The sequence below is a fragment of the Anser cygnoides genome, chromosome 12 (assembly GCF_040182565.1).
Source record: "Anser cygnoides isolate HZ-2024a breed goose chromosome 12, Taihu_goose_T2T_genome, whole genome shotgun sequence".
Taxonomy (NCBI): domain Eukaryota; kingdom Metazoa; phylum Chordata; class Aves; order Anseriformes; family Anatidae; genus Anser; species Anser cygnoides.
In genome coordinates, this window is record NC_089884.1 from 6,257,816 (window position 1) to 6,273,126 (window position 15,311).

At 40.8% G+C, this 15,311-nt stretch overlaps 2 protein-coding genes across 3 annotated transcripts in view; one reads left to right on the forward strand and one right to left on the reverse strand.

The window, feature by feature from the left end:
* MAF (MAF bZIP transcription factor) overlaps positions 1-12,041 on the forward strand; it is a 188,887-nt gene extending 176,846 nt beyond the window's left edge. The window contains exon 3 of the mRNA XM_048068884.2: positions 1,275-12,041. The gene's annotated coding sequence lies outside the window, so the exon portion shown is untranslated. The remainder of the gene's footprint in view (positions 1-1,274) is intronic.
* Positions 2,385-15,311, reverse strand: part of WWOX (WW domain containing oxidoreductase) — a 509,406-nt gene continuing 496,479 nt past the window's right edge. The window contains exon 9 of one of the 2 annotated variants that reach the window (XM_048068876.2): positions 2,385-2,573. In XM_048068876.2, the coding sequence (XP_047924833.1) occupies positions 2,385-2,573 (189 nt within the window). The remainder of the gene's footprint in view (positions 2,574-15,311) is intronic. The other variant, XM_067004754.1, reaches the window with a different exon arrangement.

Here is a 15,311-nt window from a genome sequence, read left to right on the forward strand (position 1 = left end):
CACAAGTGTTTCTAATAGAAGCAAATGCTCTGCAGCTTTGTGCCATTTTTTATTTGGACTGAAAATGAAAAAGGAAAAAAAAAAGGAGAACAAGTTTTTTTCCTGCTGGCTATTTCAATGTGGGAGATGAGAGACAGGACAGAGAGGGGGAGAGAAAAAAAAAAAAGAGAAAGAAAAAGAGAAAGAAAAAGGAAGGGAATAAGAGAAAGAAAGAAAGAGTGCATGAGAGGCTTTGTTGTTGTTGTTGTTTTTAATCTGAATTGGAGAAAATGGTGACTGTTCAGTTCTAGATGGAGTAACACACTAGAGTCAGTAAATATTTATTAACCAGAACAAGGAAGCAATGGAACATGATCAACTCAATAATGTCCCAGGGCAGCTTACTTTCATACTAATGCAAAACTATGCCAACATTAAAAATGCTTTTACCTCATAACACTGAAAGAGGGAACCGCATATGGGGGAAAAATACCTCTCAGCTCCTCTTTGAAGGAAGGTGGGCAATCTCTTTAAGTACTGACTTCTCACAAAAGCAGGCAGCATTTCAGCAATAAGGAATGAGAGGATGTTCATTATCAGTTATTAATGTTTGCCTAAATGAAGCATAAGGCCGGGGCCTTAAAGGTGGGGGGAGGCATGGTGCAGGGCTCCCAGCATTGTTTAATGACTGCCTATTCTTGACCTGGTGATGGCAGGTGCTGGTGCAAAGCCCTGCTGTCCTGGGCTGGCTGTACTAGTATATGAATGTAATTCTCTTCTTTTTTTCTGTGAAAAGCACAAATAACGTGTTTGAGAAGGCTGTTGCACAGGTGACAGAAGTTAATCATTTTTTTACTCCAGACAAACTCTAGATAATCCGAGGGGTTTGATTTAATTTCACAGATAGAGCCCTTACCTGCACAGATCCCCACCCTCATGTGCACAGGGGGGCCAAACATTGCCTACCTAAGGAGAGCTCCCACTAAACTCAGATTAGCTATAAACACACAAAAAAGCAGAGGAGTCACAACACTATATGACCGTGAGGTATAGCTGCTACACTGCAATACCCTAATTCCTTACGTAAGCATGGTGGGGTTTGCGATGGGAGGACGTGGTGGCTCCTCCTGCCAGGTGACTGCATGCTTCGATTGGGACACCTATTCAACAGCTGGCTCCAGACAAGACAAATCACGGAAGGCAGACTGTTAGCATTAAATCATTTAATAAGGGGGTCAAATAAGCTTCTATTAACAATGTTTCCTTCTATTTATTTGTTTATATTCTGTCTGCAGAAAATGCGATGCTGGACTGGTGATGGCTTAGGACAACCTTCTGGCACGAAGACAGCTACAAAGCACAAAATACAAAAAAAATGAACTCAGAAAGAAACAAGAAAAAAAAAACACAGCGTTTTCTTGGTATCAACAAGAAGCTCTTTATTTTTCCTCAAGTTTTCTTTTCTAAAAAAAAAATAAATGAACTAAGACATTTGCAGAAATGAGACAAAAACTTTCTCTTCAGGTGACAATATTCAAGGAAGCATGTTGTTTTATTAAATTTAAACTGAAAAAAAAATAGAGAGATTTGGATTGGGATACAGTATCAGGAGGACTGAGAAACTGTGAATTTTCCAAGAAAAAAAAGAAACTCCTTAAAACTGTGAACTGAGAAATGGATGGAAATACCACTTAAACCCCTGATTACACCCTGTGTGTTCTTTAGGAGACATCATCTTTGCTAACTCTATGGTATTTAGGGAATGGTTTACAACATATCTTTTATTGTAATCTTTTAAGACAAAACAAATATTTAATTAGCTGTGATTTTGCCATTTCTATTCAGATGTCTTCTTGCACTTTCTTTTTCTAGATAGCTCAGATGTATTTGCAGCCAGCAGTCAAGGGCAGGAAAGATTTCTTTTCTTAATAATCTTTTTATTTGCCACACCCAATAAAATTCTTGTAGGGAAAAGGAATCAACAAGACTACCATCTCCCGATCAATACCTAAAGCCTAACAGACAGTAATTATCAAAATAAAGAGGAAGTCCCATATTGGGCTACATACCTACCCATTAATCAAAACAACAGAAAATATCTGCAACATTGCTTTTCTGAAATAACACAAAAGATGCCTCCTTAGGTTACACTTTGAATCAGCTACAATCAAAAGAAGGAAAAGCACGACTAACTAAGCCCCAGGAAGGACCTTTAACCCGTCGTATTCCCCATTTCCCATTAGTACTTAACATTTTTCACTATGTTGTGACTGCTATTATTTCATTTAACACTGGTTAATCTGTATCTGAGGTACATGGAAACCCTCTAGATGATAAGATTGGACAGGCTCCAGCGCTGGCAGTTTCCAAGCGTGCACGCACGCAGTGTGTTTTGATCCCTGCCGTCACGGGGACCGCCTGCCAATTCGCTCTTGGATCAGCCTCTCGCTCAGCTCCCAAAGGGCTACAGCCGTCGCATCGCTCCGAGCCTCCGGCGACGGCAGGCAGCGGCAGCAGTTGTTGAAGTACATCCCACCCAGGCCCTCCAGCTCGGCGGCCGTGGCGCAGTAGACGGTCGTGGCAGCTCCTTGTTGCTGAAATTAAAAAAAAAAAAAAAAAAAAAAAAAAAAGATAAAACTACATGAATATATACACAAATACACGGATAGATTTTTATCTTTGTCATTTTGGCTGCAGTCCATCGGAGCTGTGCGTCTCAGGAGAGCACTGGTGAAAGCACCGCAGCTAAAACTCTGCTGAAGATGCTGCCTCCCTGCCTGCTGGCCACTTATTTGCTAAACACCTTAATGAGGAGCTTTTTTCTTTTCATTTCCTCTTGGAGCAAAAGAAAAGGAAAAGACGGTCCAGAAACTGGTCCTGTTCATTTGCCCCTTTTCAAGAAAACCTTAAGTCAGTGCCAGGAGGGTCTCCCCACTGGCACTTGAAAACAGAAAAGGTGAGCCAGGTTTAAAAGCAGCACTTAAAAACATCCTGCTTTTCCCTTCTAACTCAGAAAACACCATACACCTTGAGCACCATCACTTCCTAACCTTGATAAGCAGTCGCAGACTGACACGTATATGCATTTTGTTTGGTTGGGTTTTTTAAACCTCTCGTACAAAATTAACCTGGGCACTCCAATTAAGACCTATAATGTAAAGTGCAATCGGGATTTGTGCCAAACCTGCCCATATATCTTTGATCAACAGTTTCACTGTTGCAGTTGTCACCATTGCCTCGCAAGAATGTTTATCTGCTGCAGGCAGAGAGGGCTGATTTTGCAGAGACACGATGCTTTCCAGTGTGTTCCCCACCCCCCCCCCCCCTTTTTTTTTTTTGTTCTGTAACAACCATTTCTCATGTCTTATAATGCTTTAAGAAATGGAGCAGGTAGATTAGAGGCTTTTGTGGAGCAGAGATTCTTTTTTTCTTTCTTTCTCTTTTTTTTTTTTTTTTAAATACCAGCTGAACTTATGTTCAAACAGGAAGAATGGATTTCTCTGAATTTCTCCGACAGAAACCTGGAGCTGGAGGGCACAAGGTTCAGGCAGCGATGGGTACACCCCAGGGAATGGGGTACTCCAAGGTCCCGACTGAAAGTGCAGTGGCAGAAGAGCTGCAAAGAGGGCAAGAAACCGGTTTGCTTTGTGAACTATAATTAAAAATAATAGGTGAGAGCACGTAGCAAGACACTGCACACAACCCTAATTTAAAACCGATAGAGTTTATCTGGCATCTTATGATTATTTATGTGCATCTTAGTCCTTTCTGTGGTAACTAATTATGAGCTGATAGGAATCAGAATAAAGAGGCTGCCAACTATGATAGAAAAAGTAAACGAAGAGAAATTGGATGTTGCCACATTAGGATAATTTAATGGGGAGAGCGAATAAGCTTCAACCTCTCATGATTTTCCTCCAGTTTCGTTTTTGTTTTTGTTTTCTCTAGCCTTTCAGTGTCACAACCAGGAAAACTCAGGGTGCTGTTAGGGGGTCAGCCTGCAAAAGACCTCTGTTTTGCATTCTCATCCTTCAAGGGCAGCAACCATTCTAAAAAGCCCCAATTCTCCTTAATTGACGCTTCTTAATTTTGTAACTGCAAAGAAAAGCATATTTGTTTGCAAGATATGCATTTTCCTCAGAAGATGGGATTAAACTGATAATGATGACTCCACAGCTTAGAAATGATCTACTATAACAAGGTAAACCAAACCTGTCTGTAATAAGGATGTTGAAAGGCATATATTTACCATCAGACCAAACTATTTTTAAAGTTAGTAATCCTTTTATTAAACCAATATCTTTTTTAAAAAAGAGAAAGCATCTTACAAGCAGGAGAAGAAATGTAAGAGAGTTCTACTCAAAATAATATTAACAGAGAAAAATAAAATTCTTATGCTCATTTGAACTATCCTATAAAGCTCCACAGCACAGGTATGATCACTGTATTCAGCTGTTTAGAATGATTCAAAGCCCCTGAAGAGTGTTATTATTAGTTTTTGCAAGCAATTCAACTGGACTTTTATTAGAAAGGTAAAATTAAACTAACGTGCTCAATGCAGAGTGAGAGCCCTTAAGCTATTGCTGAAAAGCATCCGTCCAGCCAAGCTAAACTCAGGCTAGCTTTAATAAAATTTAGCTAATTCATAAAATGAAAGTTTATCAGAGCAGTTTAAAATCCAAACTGAACAATAATTTATCTTTTCGAATGAGTCGAATTTGATGACTTTTAAAATTCTCAGCAGGCACACATCCTACAGCATAACAACAGTGCTTTATACCTCAAACACTGACACAGCCTAAACTCCAAAAGAAGAGAATAGTTTTCCCTGTGTGAGTGTAGGATATTTACTTTACGCGATAAAAGATTATGTGGCTGGAAGCCCAAAGCACTTTATCATGTGATACCTCCAGTGTTTCACTGAGGACTGGATGTAAGCAATGTGCCATTTGCTTTTTGGCTGTGTGTATCTTTCCGTCTTTCTAAATGTTTCAATTGTGTTGGGTGTTTTGGTAGAAAAAAAGTTCAATGGTTCTATCATTGACAGAGAAGTACCTTTTTATTACTTAAGAGAAATGCAGTCATATTTATCCCTTTGTTGACAGAGGGTAAAGCTTTAATATCAGAGAATGAAAAAACATGAACTCATCAAGCCTAGGAGCTTGATGACAACAAAACTACGAAATGGAAGGTAAATCCCAGATTCCCAAAGCCATTTAAGCATCCAGATTCCTTTGGTGAATGTGAGCTAGTTGTATCCAGAGATTTGAGGATCTCTACCTAAGTGACTTGCCCAAGGACAGAGAGGAATGAGTATCAGAGGACTCAATAATGCTTCAGGTCGGATGGGATGTCAGGAGGTCTCCAGCCCAGCCTCCTGCCCAAAGCGGGATGCCCAGCAAGCCCATAGAGGCCATCCTCAATGAGAAGGTCCTCAAGGACCAACTCCTACTTTTCGTCTTCGACTCAGATGCCACAAACCTCCAGGAAGAGCCAGAACTGCAGATAACTGGAGAATGCCTGCACTGCCACCCATGCACAGCCAGGCTGTGAGAACGCTGAGTTTCTCAGTAAATATTGTTTATCCCTTATGAACACAATCTTTTGAATGACATCTTTATATGCTGGGCCTTATGACTGTTTAATAACAAGTTTTAATTTTTTGCTCATCAGCTTTCCTGTTCACATATCATCAGCATACAACAGCAGAGGATGTTAGGGAATCTAATTAGTAAACAATTCCATACTGCTGATACAAGATGAAACATTCTTAAACCGATAAAAAGAGCACTTTAATCACTGTTGAATGACTTTCAATGCCAAGCGGTTTGTGCCATGTCAGAACATAATTTGAAGAAGATTAGAGTACTATATAAAAGAATTAATGTTAACAACTTCGTTAAAAAATGTCTTAAACAATGAGCTTGTCAGTTGTCACAGGCTCTCCCTGATCTATTGTGATTAACGCCCCTGCTCCCAACAATTTAGACTGATAAACAAGGCTAAAAGCTCTGGGCAACCTAAACATTTTTTTTCCATATGTCCGTCAGTTGTATATGGTGCTAATCGCCGGGGCTGGGGGTCAGCCTTCCTTAACCTGCAACAAAGGCAGCGAGTTGGAATGATGAATACGCAGGATAAAGAATTTGTGAGAAGCCCAACTGAATCTTTAATCATGCCTCAATGCCATTTCCGATCCAGGCAAACATTTGAAAGCTGCTAGGCAAGCACCACGCTATCAATCTTTCCAGTGTACGTAAAATTACCCGGGAATCTTGTTTTGGATTAAGTTGAAGAGTGTCTTAGTAATAAGGGTTCATCATTCTCCTTCGCAAATCATTTGTCAGTTTTGTAATACAATCTTAAACTGCAGCAGGGTGGGATTTGTAAAGCAGTTGCTGTTTATTTATAGTTGAGGCTCAAAGATCTAAATTGTCCATCCTTCCAAAATCCTTTGTTGAGATAAAAATACTAAGTAGCTAGCTACTAGTTCATAGGCATTTATCTCATAACTGTGAGCTATCAATTTGTAGCTGATGGCACTGAATGCAAATTAATATTGAATATCTTAACAGTAAAAGAAAAGGGGTTCCTGATATACAGCGTACGGTAAAACCCTCATTAATATATGTAATGCATCCGTTAGTATTCTAAGATACCATTTATGTTCCTGATAAGAAAACATATTACACAGTTAATGTTTAGTTTTCAAATTTGTCTACTTTCAAATGCATGTTTACTTTCTAAAATTAGATTCCTGTTCTGAAGCAGGTTTACGTATGAAGTATATAAATAATAGAAACAAAGCCATAAGTTATCTGTATATGTATCAACTGCAAATGAATAAGATCCACTCTAAACTCTGTTAAGGGCATACAGATAGCATGTGACATTGCCTACCAGCGAGATGGAATCAGTTTCCCTGAAAAAGAGTTTTTATTTTATTTTATTATGAAAAATTAAGTAGTTATCTTGCTAGCCTGAGGTTAAGTTTAGCGCAGTGCATTTTAAAAGATGGCCAGTGGAAGGAGGTGAATTCACAATGACAAGAAAGGCGAGCATTTGTGACAAGGTCCAGATTCAAAGCAAGCAGCCCAAGTGAAACAAAAAGGCAACTGCTTCCTTAAAACTCTTCAGGCTCTTCCTGTTATTCATCCCAGGACCATTAGACAAAGCAAACACATCCCTAGCGCAAAAATACTAGCTCAACACAACTGCATTGTGAACAGATCACTTATAGTGGAATCACTTACTGCACAGCGGAGTGAAGATGGGGGAGCACACCCGTGTTACAGACCATGACACAAACAGGGTTTCCCACACGTTCGCTGTGCTCTGGAAAGCACTCCAAAGAGTCCAGATCCACTCCACGAGAGCGGTCAGTTCACCAGCTGGCATCAGCCATGCTCGTTTACCGATTTGGTGCAAAATAGACAATCTTGGAAAACCAAACGAAATGAGATGGAGCAAATTGCCAATGCCAAACTCTAAAATTACAGCTGCAGTTCTCTACTCCTCGAGTCTCATCTTCACCTGGTGTCAACCAGCTCAGGTCCACCACCTCCTCTGACACAGATCTGCGGTTGCCCATGGCTCATGCCCCTCTGCCGCTTGCCACTGGCTCCTGGCGCAGCTCGCTGCTCCTGGCCACCTGCAGCTTGGCAGCTGAGCTTTGGCTGGCCTCCTGGAAGGAAACTGCACTCCGAATACAGATGTTTCCATCTGGGATGTGCCACAGCTGGGACTTTGGTGCAAATATTCTCCAAATATACTTATTCTTTTCTCAGTAATGTTAAAATACTTCTACAGATGAGCTGAGTCTGTACTTTTCCCCATCAAGCTACCTTCAGAAAAACACTAGTAAGTCTAAAATCCTTACATCCTCGTTCAACCGTCGTAGCAGAGGGACCAGCTTCTCCACGCCAGGTGTTACTTTGCTCGGTTTCTTAGCCGGTATCTCAGAGCTGTGAACGGCAGCTACCCTCTGTACAAGACAGTGAGCGAGTTCTAGCCTTACACAGGAGATTACAGAAAAATCCTTCCTGCTGCAGTCCTCTTACTCAGAGCAATCCTGGATGCATTATTATCTTCTGAGTAATGCTTGCAATATGTATGTGCTATCCTCCTGTAAGAAAACAGGATTCCCTAATTGCTTTTTCAGCCCAGAAATACGAAACTGAGACCTGCCTTTGCTCCTTTGGGTGAGTCTGACAAACCAAAATCATAGCTGCAACTAAAAAAAAAAAAAAAAAAAAAACAACTTTGGAGCTGCCAAATATGATTCAATAAATAAATCAGGCTCAGTTGACTTCAAGTCCCATCTCCACCCAAGTGCCAGCAGGAAAACGTGACCTGAACTGACTGTAATTGCAGTCTTTTGAAAGGTCTCACTGAACCACATCTAAACCAGAGATTCTCAACCACCTCCCCTTCCCCCATCACCACATTTAAACCAGCAAAACGTCTCTTAGAAGATAATACAACGGATAAACCCAAATCTATAAGGTCTGTTTTTTTTCTTCTGATGTATTTCTTTTTCAATTAATTCTCAACTACAAAGACTCAAAACTCTAAAGCTTCTCTACTTGCAAAGCATAGTTGGTTTCAAGCTGTAACTTTTTTTTAGCGTCATTAAGACCTTTACGCATTTACAGTATTCTTTACATACAATATAGAAGATAAACGTGATCTATTCTTTGAGTAAGGAAACTGCAGTAGTTCACGAAAGAGGATTTGTTTTCAACTGCTGAGGCATTAAGATCTAGTGATTATTTCAACTATTCAGTATATGCAGCTATATTTAACTTACATTCTGGGTTTTAACTTTGCAAAAGAAAATGTGTCCATTGTAATAAATGTATTTTGATACTGCACCATGTTGTTTGTGTTATGCAACACCCCATATGTTCTCAATTATGGCAATGATAGTGCTTGAAAACTTCTATCCTCCAACATCCAGTGTCAAAGAGATCGTCTGCAATCACTCCACAGGAAAAAAAATAATACAACACAGGACATCAAGGCAGGAAGGAGCACTGGGCTGGTTTTCTCATTTCGACCTTTACTTCTCGAATCAACTCGGAAAAGTCACTTCAACTCCATGTACCTCACTTTTCCCATCTGTAAGATGGGGAGACTACTAAGATTTACCCACCTCACAGGGGTGTTGTGAGGACTGGTTCACATTTATGGCGTGCTTCCACATCTACTGCTGAAAAGCACCGTGTAAGTACAGTGTTGTATTATAAACCGTTATTAAAATTCTTAGGAGATTTAGAACAAGGTTGGCAAAATAGCTGATAAAAATGTAAGTACCTTTTGAAATCATGCTTATTTTTCTCTATTGTATAAAATTCCTTCTTTATGTGAAGATGTCTGCTACACCAGGCCCCATTCTGGTCTCTTTCCTCTCTCACCTGTTTGTTTTTGTCCAGCTCATCGAGAACTTGGTTGAACTCTTATTAGCCAAAGTACCACTGGGGTCTCCATAAATGGATGCTTTAGAGTCAATTATCCCCTCAAAAGGAGAGCCATGGGTTCATCTCTCCCACACTTTGCATATTCTAGAAAGAGCGATCATGGCATACCAGGGGTGGTATGCCATGGCATACCCCTAACACAGGGATCCTACAACATCTGCCTTGGGAAATCCTGCATGCTCTACAGCTGTCCTCCAGAAGGGCACACATTTCCCACAGGTCTGCAATCACATCCCCTAGCCTCTCACAGATATCTCAGATAAAACTATTCAATGTTTAAGACAGCCCCAGACACCGATGTCTATGCAACCCTACTGCTCTTTCTGCAGCATCTGGAAGGGAGTTGGGTCCCACCAACACCCAATTCCTTTCTTTTTCTGTGTTGGAGTCCACAATCAGTTTCTGAAAATTCTTTCAAGCCTGACACAGAGCCATCTTAAGCTTCAAAAACTTTAATGAAGCATATGGCTTTACCTTGCTCGACCAGCATTTCAACAGCAAGAGCAGCAGCACGCCCCACAGGCTGCTCACCCCGGCCTTTTACCGACATCGCATTTCTCAGATCACTTCTGAATTCTCTTCTGCTGCCCACTGAACTCCTGTTCACACCTGATTTACACTTTTAAAACATCATCACTCCACTGAAGTGGCAGTTTTGAACACTGCATGCAAATTGCTACCATCCAGCGTTGCTACTCTTGCTATACCTTGATGTACAGGTTAGTATGGAGCAGTGGTGTGGTACTGCATGCTCCTCTTCAAGCCTGGGTTTGGGAAACATCCCTGAGGGAAACTATCAGTGTTTATTTCAGAGTGCAACAGGATAAGGCTGTGATTAGGCTTGCCATGTGATGCTGCTGTCCCTTGCTTGTCCCCTGCCCTGTGTGCCAGCCCTGGCTGGCTGGACGAGGAGCAAACAGCAGGCAAGAGGGAGTCAGTCCCTTTGGGCATCACAGCAGCACCATCAGGAGCTGTAAATCCCTGCTCACTAACTGAGATTTTGTGATGTACATTTATATAAACATGAGTCCCAACATGCCAAAAATGGAAATCCTATGCAGGATACTGGAAATCATCCTGAAATGCATATTCTGCCAGCTGAGCCTGTGTTCTGCTGGGCAAGTGTAACTTGAAGAGTAGGGCAAGCAGGTTGTTGACAATAAACATACCCGGCCAAAAAGCCAGATTAGATATGCTGCTGTAACTCAGTCATCAGAATAGGGTCGGCTGGTGTTTGGACATATGTAAATGAGAAATTTGTTGAAATCACTTCTGTTATTAACTTCTGCTGACTTGAAATGCTTTATGTTTTTGCTGTACCTAACTTTAATTATATAGATACTTTATATAAATGTATGTACACAAACAGTACTGTATATGCTGTATATATTTATATAGCTTTTTAATACTACTACTAGTCAAAATTTAGACTCTCTTCATATGCAGTATTGCAATGAATGCCATCACAATACTGACATTGTGCTTCCTCCTTCATTGCACAGATAACTTTTTAGACTGACTTTGATTTTAGATATGAGTGAAACAACCCCACAAAATGCAATGCTTTTTAAGCAAGTGACCTTTTGGGACAAATATTGGACAAGCTGTTTGTTTAGGTTTTAAAGGTAAAGACTGTTTTTCATCTGTTGATACATACACACACAAAAATTTCAGTAATACAATGCATTCAAAAACCACAGGGTGTGATGATGGGGACATATCATGGTAAAAAATTAACTACCAACTCTGTCTTCCAGAAACTGATTAAGGGAATGTATTTTGCAATAATACAGATCTAGTAAACAGGCCTCTAATGTCTAGGCTTAGAGCTGTAAGCCAGGCACTCCTGTATTATGTATGTGTGATTTTCATAGATAGCCTGCTGTAAAGTGTGCCCTGTTAGTGCATCTTTCAGGCTCAAAGACACTGGCCTTGTTAATATTTCATTTAGTACATACTGTAGAGTCTCATTTATATTACTTCTATAATTAATGGTGATAGCTTAGGCACTGCCTTTACAAGGGGAGATCCTTGTATGTTGGTCGATGGATAATGAGAAACAATAGATATTTCATTCACCAGCAGCTTGTTGCTAGTTAGTAGGAAATTATCGTGTGTACTGTTGCTTTAATTGCCAGGGTAAATAATGCTGCCGCTGTGTTAGTGAACATTTTAAAGCACTTGATGCAAATAGACTAGAAACAAAACAAAACAAAAAAAAATTACCTTTATTATGCTATATCTTAGCATAGGGAGTTAAAAAGGTCTTAAAACATTTGCGTTCTATCATGCAAATATATCTTAATATGCATGTGCTGACTATTCAACTACTGTATTTTAGGAAATACAATTATGCTGCCTTTCTCTTCTCCTATGTAGACTGTAAATAACTGTAGATCTTTCTCTTGTTTTCCTATGTAAATATATGTAAATACAAACAAGCTATGCATGTTGATATTCTAGGCAATTTCAGGTACTTTTATAATCTGAAGGCATGTACTTGAACTGGTTTGTTAAAAAAAAATCAATTCTCTCAAACCCTTTAAAGCTCATTAGAAATTAAAGATTTCTTACTAGACTGGTTCCTTCTATCTCAGCTGCTTTTCTGTTTATTTTTTTTCCTGCTTTCTCAGCGTTGTCTCACAAGACCCACTATAAGGCTGCATACACCAGGGCAGTGTAAGTGCAATGTCCTGTCTCAGGATGCAATTCCCTCTCCTGCCAAGGCTGTGCCCCATTTAGATTCCACACCAGCCCCATGGGTAAACCTCAACGGAGGCTCACGGGCCACCTAGAGAGGGGGCAAGCCTATGGGAGCCCTTTGCTCCCATCCCTCCTTCTGTTTCATGATGTTTTCTATTCTATTTTCTCAGCCCTTAATCCATCAAATAAGGCTCTAATACTACTCGTGCCAGGATGGAGTTTCGGGGCAGATGCCGTCTCTTCGGCTGTTTCTTTGCTCTTCAGCTATGCTGGCAAGGTAGCCCGCAGTCCGACTGCTCACTCAGACATGCCTTTCTGTTTGAACACACTCGTTATGTTTCTTTTCTAGCATGCTTATGACTTTGACAGACTGTGAAAATAATTTGATAAATAGCTTGATAAATTTCCCCATCTCTTCCCTTCAGTGCTGTAACACTGTTTGTGGGAGCCTTTCAATTGAAGGAGTGCGAACAAAAATGAAATTACCTAAGCTTATAAATCAAGTCATCCCCTGCATACAAATTTGGCAGCAAGGTTTCAATTTAGCTGCTCTCTTTTTCCTTATTTTTTTTTTTTTTATGTTCTTGCAATAAATGAAGATTCCTGGGAGGAAACCGGTAAGAACTAAAAAGATGTATTTATCCCCCAGTATGGTGAGGAAGAAAAAATCCCCTCTGCATTACCTACAGAAACTAAATGCAATGACAACTTTTTAATCGAAAGAAAACAGCTTTCATGTTTGAAGATGCCTTTCCCAGAGTAGACGTATAAGAATAAACACATTAATTGACAGGATCTTCATGACTTTTTAAGTTCCTCAAACTTAACTCAGTGTCTCAGGAAGATCTCTTTCCAGTCCTTGAAGATTCTTTTAAGATGAATATCTAAAAAGCTGAGCTGACATGGGCATTATGTTCAAGTGCAAGCTGTACTATTCTTTAATAGAGGGCGTAGAAATGGTTCATAGGATTATTATCTTTCTACAGACAAAACCCATTACCTTCACACTAGGAGGGAAAAACTGGTTTTTAACTTATATAAAATGGAATCAATTATCAATATCTTTGCATGGTTTCCTGGCTCTGCTGGAGAGCAGCGGCGGAGCGCTGCTGTTACACTCGCAGCAGTGCTAAACACAGAGCGATTTGGCAGAAGGGCTCCTTCCTACGCTGGGCTCCTTGTCACACCTTTTGTTTAATACAATCACATCTGCAGACAAAAAATAAGTAGCGATGATTTGTATGCAGGGCTTCCACTCTGAATGTCACAAGAGGAGACAGGAATTGCATTTTCAGACTGATCTCATGGCTATTGTGACTTTAAAGTTCTTCCCAGTAAAAGTGAACAGGTGAATAAAAAGCAGTCACCAGCACAAAGTCAAATGCAGTGGCAAACAGCAGCACAGGTCAGAGCATCCATACAGCAAGTAGTCTTGGCTGTGGAAGAAAAGCACTCCTTTGGCAACCGCCTCCCACACAACCCTTACCACCAGCCTCTGAATAATCCTTTTGTTGGCTTTACCGGTGGCTTTCCATGGATGATTATGTTTCCAGTGAGTAAAAGAAATCTGGAGAGTTAGTGGTGGCTTTTTATGGTGAAAAGTCCACATATGCCCATCGCTTCTTAAACTGTTACAAATAAAAGCCTTAATTCTTTCACCAGACAATGTCTAATCTGCTCCAACTCTGTGTTCCTCAGCAGAGGGATCAGTGAGTCCATTAGCCATCCTTAAAAAACCATATCCCCAGCTATTTCACGAGCACACTCAAACTCAGGCGCACATTTAGATGCAGTATTCACAATATATATAAAACATAATACTGTAGAAGCTGGTAATAGTGTTTGGGAAGGAAATGTTCAATATTAGACTCTCACCTGCTTATCCCATTCATGAGATCTGCTTCTACAAAGCGCATAATGATAAATGGCACATTTGCAAATTATCTTCTGAGTGCTGATGAGAAATCAGCAACCTGCGAGTTACCGTGACTTTGAATGAGTACACTCCACTGCAAGTCTCGTTTGCCGAGACGCCTGCCAAATGAGTGCATTAGTATATTAGGAATCTAATAAATTGACTAACAAGCATTTGATGAAAAATAGCTGTACCATCCGTTACAGTTATCATCACAGCCAACAAGGCTACTGGGCTTGGGACTGTGAAGGCACAGCTGCTGATAAAAGAGATGCTGCCGCACCGTGCCGTGCTCTCAGCAGCATCTCCCCACTCGCCGCTCATCGCTCACAAACCCACAGCAAGACACAGGACCTCATTTACTTCAGCTTCCCTCTACTTCTTCATGTGGCACTTGAGAGGATTTAAGCCTTACCCAGGCTGGTCTTTTCCCTTTCTACTGCAGAAAGTAGGATACTGGGATGGTGGAGAAAACCCTTTTGACAATCCAGTAACAAATAAGTTCCCCTGCCTAGGAAGGAGCCAGGGGACTCTTTCATTGTTCAGGCATCTGAGACTGCTTTCATGTTCACAATCTGAAAATTTTAAGCTTGTTAACTATGATCACAAACATGAGGCTAAAGGACCAGAAAGGCTTTGGCTATATTCACATTCTGCAGATAGGCACTGTGTTACTTAATGCCATGCAATCAAATTATTATCAGGCGTGGCTCTGAGTCCTGCCTCTAGCTCAGGATCTTAGTGGAAAAATTGAACGCAAAGAAATAAATCTCCCTTAGACACAGCCCTTAACCTGTGCTGTCTACTGCTTCCAGCACATACACACAAGCTGGATATTTAAGACACCCAATTTCTAGCATGATCCTCCCTCATCCAAACAACCTCCCTGCCCAGCGAGGACCAAGCAGCTGACAAGTTCACACCCAACGGGACCTGCAAACCTGAAGCAGGATAATGAGAAGGTCGGGCTTTACTGTGTCAACAGCCGAGGTTTGGCCGCTCTCCTCCAGCGAAGCTCGGCACTAGGCACCATGTGCGCTGCGGGTGCTTGCTGCCCCTCCTGCAGGCTTCGGGTGCATGACAGATCGCAGCTACACGCTAGCCTGGCAAAGCCCGTATGAGTAAATTATGTATTTTCAGGTTAATTAATTCTAGTAAGTGCAATATACCCTTACGGTCGAGTTTTAGAAATCTCCTGCACGCTGCTTAATTTGTTTGAAGTAGAGAGGAACCTA